Source organism: Triturus cristatus, chromosome 8, assembly GCF_964204655.1.
Source record: "Triturus cristatus chromosome 8, aTriCri1.1, whole genome shotgun sequence".
Lineage (NCBI taxonomy): Eukaryota > Metazoa > Chordata > Amphibia > Caudata > Salamandridae > Triturus > Triturus cristatus.
The window spans coordinates 302,645,206-302,658,393 of NC_140591.1; the positions used below are offsets into that span (position 1 = coordinate 302,645,206).

Sequence of the window (13,188 nt, forward strand, 5' to 3'; positions counted from 1 at the left end):
TGAGAGGGAGTGAGAGAGTGTCTGTGAGAGAGTGTTAGAGAGTGTCTGTGAGAGTGTGTGTGAGAGTCTGTGAGAGTGTGTGTGAGAGTCTGTGAGAGTGTGTGTGAGAGTATGTGAGAGTGTGTGAGTCTGTGAGAGAGTGTCTGTGAGAGTCTTTGAGAGAGTGTCTGTGAGAGAGTGTCTGTGAGTCTGAGAGAGTGTCTGTGAGAGTGTCTGTGAGAGTATATGTGAGAGTGTCTCTTTGATAGAGTGTCTGTGAGAGAGTGTCTGAGTCTGAGATAGTGTCTGTTAGAGTCTGTAAGAGTCTGTGAGAGAGAGAGTGTCTGTGAGTCTGTAAGAGTGTCTGTGAGAGTATGTGAGAGTATCTGTGAGAGTCTGTGAGAGTGTCTGTGAGAGTCTGTGAGAGTGTCTGTGTGTGAGAGAGTGTCTGTGTGAGTGTGTGAGAGTGTCTGAGAGAGTGTCTGTGAAAGTCTGTGAGTGTGTCTGTGAGAGTGTCTGTGAGAGAGTGTCTGTGAGAGAGTGTCTGTGAAAGAGTGTCTGTGAGAGAGTGTCTGTGAGAGAGTGTCTGTGAGAGAGTGTCTGTGAGTCCGTAAGAGAGTGTCTGTGAGAGAGTGTCTGTGAGAGAGTGTCTGTGAGAGAGTGTCTGTGAGAGAGTGTCTGTGAGTCCGTAAGAGAGTGTCTGTGAGAGAGTGTCTGTGAGTCCAGTTCTAACAGCAAAACAGAAGCACGAGACGGTGTGCAGTCAGCTGAGTTTTCTCCATCTTATAGTCCACTATTGTTTTCGTATCCATCTGTTGAAAATGTCATAATTTGGTTTATAAGGCTGGCTAGCTTTTCAATATTGCATACCCTAATATAAACGCTGAAAAGAAAAATAAACAGTTTCGACTAAGCGTCATTTGGCAAACACAGCATCATGGGTTTCTTAAAATAAAGCAGTCTAGCCGCTTTCAGTCACTAATTTACATTTAAACAATGTCCTTAAAAATAACACATAATTATCGGAATGTTATGTATTTTACACAGCGCTTTGTGTCTTGCATCTGTCACTGTGAGCTTCACAAAATTGCAGATTGTGGGTCACTGTCATCCAATATACTCCTTTTATAATCCTTGAAATTATTTTGCATTTTAACTGGTGATAAAACGCCGATGTCTGCTGCAAGCTCTTTTACTGCTCGCCAGAAACAGCACCTTAAAAGCAGGCACTGAGTCACGGGGACGTGAATCTTTCTGCCAACAGTTTTACTATGTGTCATTTTGTTTCTAGAGAGAGTTTGTCGCTGTTCTCCAAATACATATAATGTAGTCAGCTCTGGTCTGTATTCTGACGAGACACTGTATGAAAATTAGGCGTTCATTAGCCATGAGGCAACTGACAGAAAACATGTCTTAATGTGCGGAGTCTCATTGTAAATTGCAAGTGCAAAGATCACCACAGTTTCTTTTAACAATCTGCCTGCAGATTAACCCAACTAGAAGCGGAAGCAAGCACATTTAGTGGATAACGTGTGTCAATTATATAAAAAACCCGTGCATTCAACAGTGTTAACAAATAAGTTAAAAGCGTCGTGGCCTCACATGATCTATTTATTATTCAGTTCTACCGCACCCAGGAACCTTTTTTCTTTTTATTAGAAGTTGACATTGGAGGTGACAGTAAAAGCCGCTCGTAAGATTTTCAAATGAAATAGCACCACAGACTGAAAGTGAGTGAAGTCAATGCCTCTCCATAAAATTATACGGGCAGGAGCAGACGAAAGAAATAAGCAACAGCTCAGGGGGGGGGGGGGGGCAGAGGCAAGAAGAAAAGAGGGGGGGGGGGGGGGGTCGAGGGATAGATAAACAAGCACCAGAAAATGTCTACTGTCTGAGGCACGGCATTGGCTTAGTCGGAAGTAAATTGCACCTTGAAGAATTCACATCAGATGCTTCCGAAGATAAGAATAACAAGCTAACGAGGAGGGAGGGGGAGAATGGAGGGGGGTAGTGAGAGCAGACAGCAAGGGGGTGGAGGAGCATGATTCACGCGCTGGAAGGCTTAATGAGCCATGACAGAAAGGCAGTTGGCGGCTGCGCGCGTGCACGCAAGCTTTAGGCCACCAAAAGTCTGTGGCAGCACTTTGAAAACTCATACACTAAATGTCTCGCACAGCAGCGCATGCGCTGCCTCAGCGAGACCTAAAAAAACCTAATGCAGACAGTCCTGATCTTAACAGCTTCCGCCCTATTTCCAACATCCCCACTCTGACGAAACTTCTAGAAAAATGCATGCAAATTCAACACTGCATCCACATAGAGAACTTCCAACTCTTGGATCAACATTAATCCGGCTTGTGTCAAGGACACAGCACTGAATCTGCACTCACTCACATCACGGATGACATATTAAAAATACTAGTCCATAATGAATCACGTCTTCTGATTCTACTTCACTTATCCTCTGCCTTCGACACTGTTAAGCACGATTGCTTCCTGTCCATTCTGGACGAAGGATGGGCCAATAAGGGCCTGTACTGCAATGTTTTACATCATTCCTCCACAACAGAGCCCAAAGAGTCATGGTGAATCAAACCCTCTCTCAGCCCCCTGCGGTCAATATGGGGGACCACAGGGGTCTGCCCTTTCACCCATTCTCTTCAACTTATTCCTGGAACCACTTACACATGCGCTGAACACTGGGAACATCCTCTATCACATGTATGCCAATGACAATCAATTGTATCTGAAACTTTCCTCCCCAGAAGACTTAATTTCCCTCAACTCTACCTTGTTGAACACTCAAAACTGGCTCACTGTTAACCATCTCAAGCTCAACGCTTCCAAAATGGAATTTCTCCTCATCGCTCCTCCTAATCCCACTCTCAAGATCGACTTCTGGATAGAGCATCTAACAGCTTTCAACCGTTCTCCTCACATTATTGATTAAGCTAAATACCTTGGAATCACACTAGACAAACAACTGAATATGCAGAATCATATCAGCAATGCCACCAAAGGAGCAAAATACCAGATGAGTATACTAAGGAAACTCAAACCCTTCCTACCATAGGACAACTTTAAGCTTGTGGTCCAAGCTCTTGTATTGCCTAGATTAGACTACTGAAGCTCCACTCTTTGCGGTCTTTCTAAATATATTATGGCACCGCTAAGGGCCTCCCTTAATGCTGCGGCCAGACTGATATCCTGTACAAAAAGAAATGATCACATATCTTCAGCCCTAAAAACTCTAAAGTGGCTACCATACGAAGCAAGAATACAGCTAAAGATTGCTTGCATGACTCACAAAGCACTACATTTCAAGACCCCCATATATCTGCCACAAAAGCTAGAGGTGTATGCACACCTTCACAAAGTTCACTGCTTTTGAAAAAACAGATTTTCCACAAAAAGAGAACGAGCTACAGAGCCTTCTTGGGTATCGCCCCGAAGATAGGGAACTCTCTGCCACCGGATGTCCGCAGAATCTCATCTACCTCTTCATTCAACAAGCATTTGCAATGCAATAGGTCTCGCACTTACGCAAGTTTGAGCTCTTGGCATTGTATATGAAAATGCCTCTTATTTATTTTTTGGTATTTAAAACATAAATAAAAGCATTGCTATTTACAATGCTAAAAGCTTAAACTCTCGCAAATGCGATACATATTGCTTTGCAAATGCTTTTTTTAGAAAGCTGCGTTGTAATTGGCTAAAAACGTAATGCTGCCTTTAGGCTATTCTATCAGTTCAGTCTGTTTTAAATGTATTCACACCTTGTGCTTCAAGAAAGAAAGATGTGCCAAGCAGTGTGGTGTGGTGTGAAATGTTGCAATTGTTTCTTAAATGTACTTCTGTTAGAGACTGAGGCAGCACACTTAAAAGTTGGGATATAAGGATGTAGGGTATAACAAAGCTGCATGTTCCTTTGTCGTGACCCGTGGCTTAATGTGTGAGCAGTAACTGAGCCAGTGTACAACTGTTGACTGTTATCAGTTCCTCCCTGCCCCAAGAAGTCTGGCGTGGTGTCAAAATTTCCAATTGTTTAGACTGTGGCAGCATAATACAAGCATTTGCAATGCAATAGGTCTCGCCTTTACATGAGTTTAAGCTATTGGCATTGTAAATGACAATGCCTTTTATTTATGTTTTAAAAACCAAAACATAAATAAAATGCATTGGCATTTATAATGTCAATTGCTCAAACTTGCGTAAATGCGAGACCTATTGCATTGCAAATGCTTGTTATTAATTAAATGAAAAGCCCATAGGCCTCCCTTATTTAAAATGACATCCTTTTATACTGTGTCTGGTATAGGAAGGGGATATTGTGACCATGGGATCCAGGACCCACTAGTAGTGTAGTGCCATAATGGCGTCATGGGGGCAGGGGGTGGGTATGTGCGCGTAATGTCGTGTTTATTTTTAAAAGCAATGAATATACAATGTTTTACTGAGTTTTTCCATGCCCACAAACTGCGATTTCCAGCCCACGCCACCTCCCACTGATGCGCTCATGCACGCACCCACAACTCCACACACACTGACTCATGCTTGCACATACGCTGACACACCTACATTTTTCACACACATGGAATCCTGGTTGTACACACACATACACACACACAGACACACCTACAGCTTGGCACAGCCAGAGCTCTCACACGCTGCTCCGCACACACACACTCACAGGCAGGCGAGCACACGCACAGCCAGGCATTGCACACACATGACACTCACATCGGCAAACGCATCCCAACAACAGGTCTCACAAACTGACACATTCAAACACACAGACGCCCCGGAGGGCACTCACTCACAACCGAGCACAGCAAGCCGCATCCAGACACACCGACCTACCAGAGACTTGACCGGCATGCCACAGACTCACCCACCTATCACAGATCCCTCTAGACACACCGACCTACCATACACTGGGGTCTCGAAATCCTCTTCCACACCATGTCAATTCAGCGCAGCATAACACGCGCACAGCATTGGTTTGGGAATCACTGAATTAGAAGTACTGGGAACCAAACGGAAACTGCTATGCGCCAGACGTGCAGAGTAGTCAGCTGTTTTAAGCCTCATGCAGTTTTACTTTCTCAATGTGCCCGCGCAGTTTTCTGTAGAATTTACTTACGTACGTGACGTCTCTCAGCTCAACTCCTATCACTACGCACGCGTGATAACTGAAAGTTAAATGCTTTTATCCGGGCAGTGACCGGCTTGCGAGACATTTCACCCAGATACAGCTAGAGCAGTTGGGTGAGACCGGCAGGTGAGTGATTCTGTGTGTGCGTACCGGGCAGATGTGAAGATCGGCCGAGCGCAGTAATGGTGGCTCGCTGGTTGGTATGGGGGCGGGGGTCCTGTTCTGATGAACATGAGCGCTCAGCTCCGGATGTCCTTAATCTCCCAAGAGTCGGGAGCACTGGCACGTGTTCTTCCCTTCCTATGCGACTCCCCCTGGTAGGCTTTGGAACAACGTAGTGAGTATCGCGCGGGGGAGAAATAAAATAGTTGCGTATGTGAACAATCCTTTGTAACCCCCCCAAACGTGCTCTGGGGAAGCTGGACGGTGGTAAAGTTCCAGGGTTCAACGTGGGTAGTGAAGACAAAGGAAGGAGTTGGCGTTTGAGCCCATTTGATGGGGTGCGTTAAGATTGGTGATGTGGTTGAGACTGTGATTTGAGGCTATTTGAACGGTTATTGAGCGGTAGTGTCTGGACTGCTACGATGACGTGATGTTGTATAGTCTTGTATCTGCCCTTATCGGGAGCACCATTTCAACCAACAGTGGTTTATTGGCCTAAATTAAGGGATGTGGTTAGGCCAGAGCAGCTTCGGGACGGCTTTTATGTTAAAGCAAACCAAATGCTGCGTCCCGCAAGTGGTGCGAGCGTGTCCGTGTGGCGTTGGGCTGTATAGGCGAGCGTGGTGTGAGCGCGCATTGGCAGAGAACAGACGGCGTGAGCGTGCACATGGACTGTCCGGGGGGAAAGTGCACATCTCCTGTCGGGTGTCCAGGCGAGCGCAATGGGAGCACGCATTGGCAGATAAGATGGCGAGCGCTGTCACTTCAGAACCCACCAGTCTCGAGCCACGGGGGCGAGGCACCTGCCTGCAGCGCCCACCGCACAGGCCGTCGGGAGCGGACCCCCCAATGCCCGGCATCCCGCGGGCGGCATGGGCCAGGCGAGGAGGGAGCCAATAGCCAGAGCCCTGCGCGCGGGGCCGAGCGCGAGCCGCCGAGACAGGTGAGCTGCGCCCGCGGCCGGGGGGATGGGGACGGGCGGGGAAATGAGGGGAGACGGGAGTTTGGAGAGAAAGAGAGAGAATGCGTGTGATGGGAAGCGGGCAGAAGACACCGGAGAGAGCGGGGCAATAGTAGCTGTTGTTGGGCCGGGGAGTGAAGGTAAGAAGACAGCAGAAGCTGCGCACCGAGCGGTCCGTGAGGGGGCGGAGGAGACCCAGAGCACACGGGTGGGCAAGAGAGAGTCGGGGCCGGGTGTCGGGGGCGCACAGACGGAGAAAGGAAAGTTACAGAGAACATGAAAACGGACCGGCCCTGAAGCAGGAGCGCCGAAGACAGAGGCTAAGACACCGAGGAGAGGTTTGAGAGAGGCAGGACTGGGGAGGCAGGTGAAGAGAAGGGCCGGGAACGAGCGGGCAGGAGGAGAGAGAAGGACACACTGATATAAAAGGAGGAGACATACTGAAGAGAGAGGGGCCCAGACAGACAGACAGGGGATGAGCTGAGATGCAACAACTTCTACAATGAGGACGAAAGTGAAACTGCATACTGGCTTGCTGAGGGAAGGGAGACAGGAGATGTGCACGCCGCGTGGCTGTAGGCGCGTACACCAACTCAAATCCGCCGAGACCATGCGCGTGCCCATCTCCTGTCCCACTTCCGAGGCAAGTCAGCAACAATAGATCTCGCTGGCGACAGCGCTTCGCGCTGCGTTCGCCAGGCGAGACCGAAAAAAGAAGTGAAAACAACACTAATGAACAAAGTTTCTGCCTTGAGATACATTATGTGTTATTGTTTATTTAACTGCCTTTTATTCCGATGCTCTGTATGACCACTACATTGATGTGCTTTACCATGCTATTCTCATATATGTGACAAGTGTTTATTCTTATAACTGTATCCTACCTACCTTATAATGTAAAGCGCTTTGATACCCTCTAGGGTCATGCTCGTGCTATACAAAACTTTATAAATAAATAAATAAAAATACATTAATGACAATGTACTGCATTTGTGCCGTCTGATACTCATGTACATTACTATGTTGCATATCAAATATAAAGTAATTGTCCTTTCTTAGTAAAAGCGTTGATGTATAGACTTATATAGGGTTCATTGAGTCCTGAGTTTCTACCCCACACCACCTATCCAAGTACGCCTTGGACTGCTCAACTTCACTACTATGAGGGTTGCATGCTATAGGGGGTATACTTTGTGATCAGTTTTGAGCTCAATTGTAAGGAAAGCCACAGGAAGTTAAAAGGTCTGATTGCTACAGCTTGAAAACAGTAAGTAGCCTGTGGCTGCCTAGAGACTGCTGGAAATAGTTCCCACACCACATTATTGATTTATTTAATGTGGAATGCAAATGCGAAACAGTTCTTTTTGCAGTCATGTTTGTTTATCCGGCCACAATGATTAGATATGTGAATAGATCGCCCTCACAGGCCAGTCCCAAAGGCAACATATCAAGCAATGCTTTATTGAAAAATTGCTGTGAAATCAATAAAATACAACTCACTCACCTGCCACCTTTTCCAGCTGCTGCAATGGCTTCCTCTGCCAATTTCAGCGCAGTCTCTTCACTATACCAAAACTGGCTCAGTTGCTAGGGAAAAAATAATGCTTTCTTTCACTGGTTTAAACCATAATATTGGTTATGGCAGTTACATATCCACCGATGCCACTTCAAACAATCAAAGTTTTGCAAACTGCGGGCCTGAATTACACAGCCATTTGCACATGTAGGTTAGAATTACAGATGCGAATGACTCCATTTACGAGAGCAAAGTATTCGCAAAAATTGACCTTAAACACACATGACACATGGGCATAATACCCCCTAATGTAGTAATATTTCACATCCACTCTCCACTCGGTGGTTGAATCTATGTTCCAGGATAAAGTTTACCTGGAAAGTTTAGCAACCCTCAAATTCAACAGATGGTGTGTTTTTTAGAACTTTTATATAAGTGACTCCTAAATGGATGGTCGGAAATGTATTCCTAATAAGACCACGAGTAATTGGTGTGGATTTAATGGTAAGGGTTTTCTGCAGAGAAAATTATTTTCCCCATGGAGAAAAACAAAGAAAAAACAATTTACAAAGGCAGCGACATTTCACAATAAGTGACGGGCAGAGTTGCTTTAGATATGGCATAGAAAATAGATTGTGGCTTTAATGTGACACTTTGAAGTTACTTTTCACTTCCAATGTTCTGTGTTCTCTTGCTTTCGAAAACCAATAAAAACACATTTGAACACAAGAAAGGATGAGGAAATGCCCCCGCATTGACGGAACCATGAATTCACACCAGGAATCCAGAAGTCTATCTTGAGCTTTCTAGGAGCACTTCTAGAAAGCCTTGTACCTTTCTGAAAGTCGTAAATCCTCATACAATCCAGGTCGTAAATCTACGAGTGCATATACGGCTTTGTGAAGCAAGCACTATGAGCAAACTCTACTGTTTAGACCTACAAATGCAAGGCTTAATACAGCATTTACAAGCCTATCATAGACTGAGTTACATTTGGACAGAATCAATTCTATTCAACTCCCACAAGACATAGGGCAAGGCCGAGTCTCTCCTAATAACTAATCAACAACTTTACCTCCTATCTTGAATGTCAGTTGGCCAATTCATTGTTCTGGGCATTTTCAACTCATAGAAGGAAATTTAGTACGCAAGATATCTGGCAGTGTAAAATTATTACAAATATAAGTTTCAATGAGTTTAAAGATCTATATTTTAAAATATTGCTTGTATTAATACCAATCAAAAGTGAATTTACTGAACGTTAATGTCCTCAGAAATAGTGATTCTATAAACGTTATCCTGATCGCTTCGAACAAAAATTAGCGAGTACAATTTTTTTTTAAACCTTTGCAGTAATTACCATCTGAAATGCAAGGTCATTAAAAGTAAATCCTAATTTGGTAAAGCCATTACAGGAAACATGATGATAAAACGTATTACAGTCCAGCCATCTGTAAAGCAGATAGACATGCCAACCAAATCTGCAGCTGTGTTCAATGCCCATTGACTGAAGCAATAATCCATTGCTAGAAGCTGATGGTAACTGCTCACTCAAAACCATGAAAACCCGGTGTCTATATGAGCAGAAACAATATGTGTACAGTAATACCAGTTTAACATCTGGGAGTTACAGGGACACAAATGCATAATTATTACAAGCAGCAAGGCCCACTTTGGTAATTTTACTTTTTTTTCACTGGTTTCTCGAGAACTTACACCCATCTCAGACTATTCAGTTTTAGGTGCTATACATGTCTTACTCAGCTGAATTACATAGGCAACGTGTATACAGCAGTATTCAAATTACATACATGGTAAAAGCATATTTGTTGGGTTGAGTGGAAAGCCCTCTAGGTATGAAATTCAATATTTGTGGAGGCTTGTGGGCCTATCTCCTGTATAGGTGATTGTGCCGCACGGGGGCCTCCAACGGGTGGTCGAGAAAATAATTTTACTTGTTTCCTATAGATGTGTAATGTTTTCCTTATAAGCCCATGCCAATGGTTGCTCACACTGGCATTCATTGGAAACATTTTTCTATCCATGTTACTTTCATAATTTCTCCTTGAAGTTTGTGTAGCTATAGTGAACATATTTCTTAGCATTTTTATAAAACTGATTTTGAACTTCCGTTCTTTAACTGTATGCAAAAATACTTCCGGAGCTATCAACGGGTGGGGGAGGGAGAGGAAGGAAGAAAGAGAGAGAGAGAGAGAGAGAGAGATCGCATAGGCATTTATGGGCTCATCTGTCTCCCACGCTTCCAAGCCTGCCACGGGGGGTTCTAACACTGTCTGTTTAAAAGCTGAAATAATATGAGCTGGGTGAATATTTAGGACCACAAAGGTACACTAAACTATTCCACATGTCTAGGTTCTCAAAGTGGACAGAAATGCTCCTGGAAAATAGTTTGAAAGAGCGGAGTATTTTCATGAAATGGCAGATTTAATAGACCATGTACTATGTGTGTCTGTGTGACGGATAATCATCAGCAAGAATGAGTGACTAGATAGAATACATTTAAATTGCTACACATGTAGCTTCATAGTTTGAAGTGGCGCTAATTGAAATACTGACCTGATATTTGTATACTGTGCTGGTTGGGCTACAAATGAGGAGTTCTATATGGATATAAATTGGTGAATGCTGGAATCTGCTTGGAAAGATCCAATAACCAGGAGAGGATCTTAAATCAACAGAGGGAAGTAATCGAAAAGAAGCATGGAACTAGATTTCAGGATTACTGAACTAATCACCTCTGCTCTACGTTACTGGACATAACCATTTCACACCATGCTTACCCAGTCTTCTTCCACTGAACCGAAAGACTGTTTTGTTGAGCCTTGAGATGTGCTTAAGGCGTTCTTCACTTGCTGTTCTGCGTAGAATTCATGCAGCGCAGCCAGTGCATGGGAAGAGAGCTGTGGCATGTCGTTATCATCATCGTCCATTTTAAAAATATATCTAATCAATAATAGAAAGCACAGCTTGCTGAAAAACTAAACCAAATAATTTACACTCATCAGAAAATATTTTAAGATATCAATAATCATGGTTAACCCATGGTTATTACGTGCTAACGATGTAACAATGAAACAAACACCAGCCTGGAAGAGCCACATAAATATATAAATTTCACACTTTTGGTTCAATGAGTGCTTGACATGCATTGTGTAATAGATCAAAAAATCAGATATAGAAAGTTCATCTTGTATCATCAATTTCTGTCTGTTTCTGCCCCCGTTTTTGTTTTAATTTCTTCCACTACTAGTCAATCATCAGTTTATCTATGCCCATCTTGTAGCAAGTCCTCATTGAATGGTGACACTTGAAGAACAGCAACCAATAAACTGGCTATCTACTGGGACTCTTAAGACGTGTGAACCAACGTGGTCTTCAGAGAGTCCCCAGTTAGGAGTTCACTTTTAGACATATGGCAAGCTTGCTTATCAAATGTAAATATCTCTTTGCATAATGTAGGATCCCTACCCTCAAACACTTCCTGCCATGTTCAAATAAGCAAAACATTCCCTGCTACTGAAGAAGGCAGCACATACTGCCCACTACACGACTCCTCAGCGTCTGCTCATCATCTCTTGGTGCAAGCCTCTGAGAAGGCCCTGGAAGCTCTTGCAAGCTCACAACAAGCTGCTCCATGCCACGAGGGGCACTACAGAGGCTGTTTCTGTACGTTCGAATGCAAGACTAGTTCTTGCTAGACCACACTTGAATCAACTACACAGGAACTTTCACTTCAATTGCCAATGAATCCATTCAGGTTTGTTTCTGAGCAACAAAGCATGGCAAATCCTGTAGGTTCACCCACCATAATACGAGTTTCAGCAGCAAAGGCATCCAGTACATAGGTTTACCTGACCCTAATCAAAACAATTCAGAGTACTTTGCTTGGTAAAATGCGAAGGATAAATGTGTACGCTATATAGTTTTATCAGTAAAACTGAATGTCAGTGGGAAGGTTTGTGGATATTTCAATAGAATATGTCTGTATATAAATGGCAGTGCACTACCACATCATGCTTTAGTAATATATTTATTAAAAGTGAGTTTTTAAACATGAACTGAGAAACATTCCTGCCCCCGCCCTGGTGACAGTGCTGTTAGTAAACAGGCATGTCAAGGGACATGTGTACTCTATATATGGGCTAGATTTTTATTATACATGGAGCAAACGTTTAGTCCATAAAATAAAAAAAAAGACTTTTTTGTACATCAGATATGCTGAACTCACATATTTGAAAGCGGTCTCCTATGTGATAATGAAGAAAAAGGTGACAGTGAAATAAAATATTTGCCTAAGATCAAACAATTTCAGACACGTTTATGGGTCAGGTGCTTTGCAGTGAGGTTGAGTAGATTATTCAAGTCACAAGACTAGCAGGTCTGGCAATATTTTAACTGGATGTTAAATGCTTCCTGTGGACTGCAGCAATTACTCTGTCATCCACAAAGTGGGTCTGTTAAACATGGCTACAGGCCTACCAAGTATAGCCTGACCGTAGTGGCTTAAAATTCAGCTGTCAAACCTGTTAAAATGACGGGGAAACCCTTGCTACAGCCGGCACTGCGGTCAGAAACCTGCAGTCAGAACTGTTGTCAGACACCTGCAACCAGCACTGCGATCAGACACCTGCAACTGGCAATGGTGTCAGAAACCTGCAGCTGGCAATGGTGTCAGAAACCTGCTGCTGACAATGGTGTCAGACGAATATCACTCGTTACTTAGCATGCGTTTAGTACGCATGCCATTACAACGCGGTCGTTAGTACGACCGCGTTGTTAGTTTGCATACCTTTACTACGCAATTCGGAACAACGAATTGCAGTAGGGGGCGCTGGATGTTGGAATAGTATAATTTACTATTCCAACTCCAGTCTATGCGGACACTAGGGAAAGTGTTGGATTTTAAATCTAACACCTTCTCCCCCCTAACGCAAGTCGCTGTTCCGACTTGCGTAGTAAAGGTATACGAACTAACAACGCGGTCGTACTAACGTCCGCGTTGTAATGGCATGCGAAGAATCGCATGCAAAGTAAACGCTGTTTACCGTGTCAGACATCTGCAGCTGGCAATGATGTCAGAAACCTGCAGCCAGAACTAAGGTCAGAAACCTGTAGCCAGCGGTAAGGTCAGAAACCGGCAGCTGAAACTACTGTACGAAACCAACACCTTGCACTTCTGTCCAAAACCATCAGCCAGCACTGCTGTCTGAAAACCTGTGGCCAGCACCGAGGTCAGAAACCTGTAGCTGGCAATGGTGCCAGAAACCTGCAGTGAGCAATGGTGTCAGAAACGTGCAGTCGGCACTCCGGTCAGGAACCTGCAGATGGCACTGCGGCAGGCGCGTAGCTAGGGGGGGGGGGGCAGACCGCCCCAGGCGGCAGTATATTTCGGGC

At 44.3% G+C, this 13,188-nt stretch overlaps 1 protein-coding gene across 9 annotated transcripts in view; it reads right to left on the reverse strand.

Annotated features, from left to right (window-relative positions):
- Window positions 1-13,188, reverse strand: part of EEF1AKMT1 (EEF1A lysine methyltransferase 1) — a 68,923-nt gene that overhangs the window by 37,754 nt on the left and 17,981 nt on the right. For all 9 annotated transcript variants that reach the window (XM_085621572.1, XM_085621570.1, XM_085621568.1 and 6 more), the window contains 2 exons: window positions 10,575-10,737; window positions 7,762-7,844 (listed from right to left, as the gene is read on the reverse strand). In XM_085621572.1, coding sequence (XP_085477698.1) covers window positions 7,762-7,844; window positions 10,575-10,724 — 233 coding nt within the window. In that variant the 5' untranslated portion in view covers window positions 10,725-10,737. The remainder of the gene's footprint in view (window positions 1-7,761; window positions 7,845-10,574; window positions 10,738-13,188) is intronic.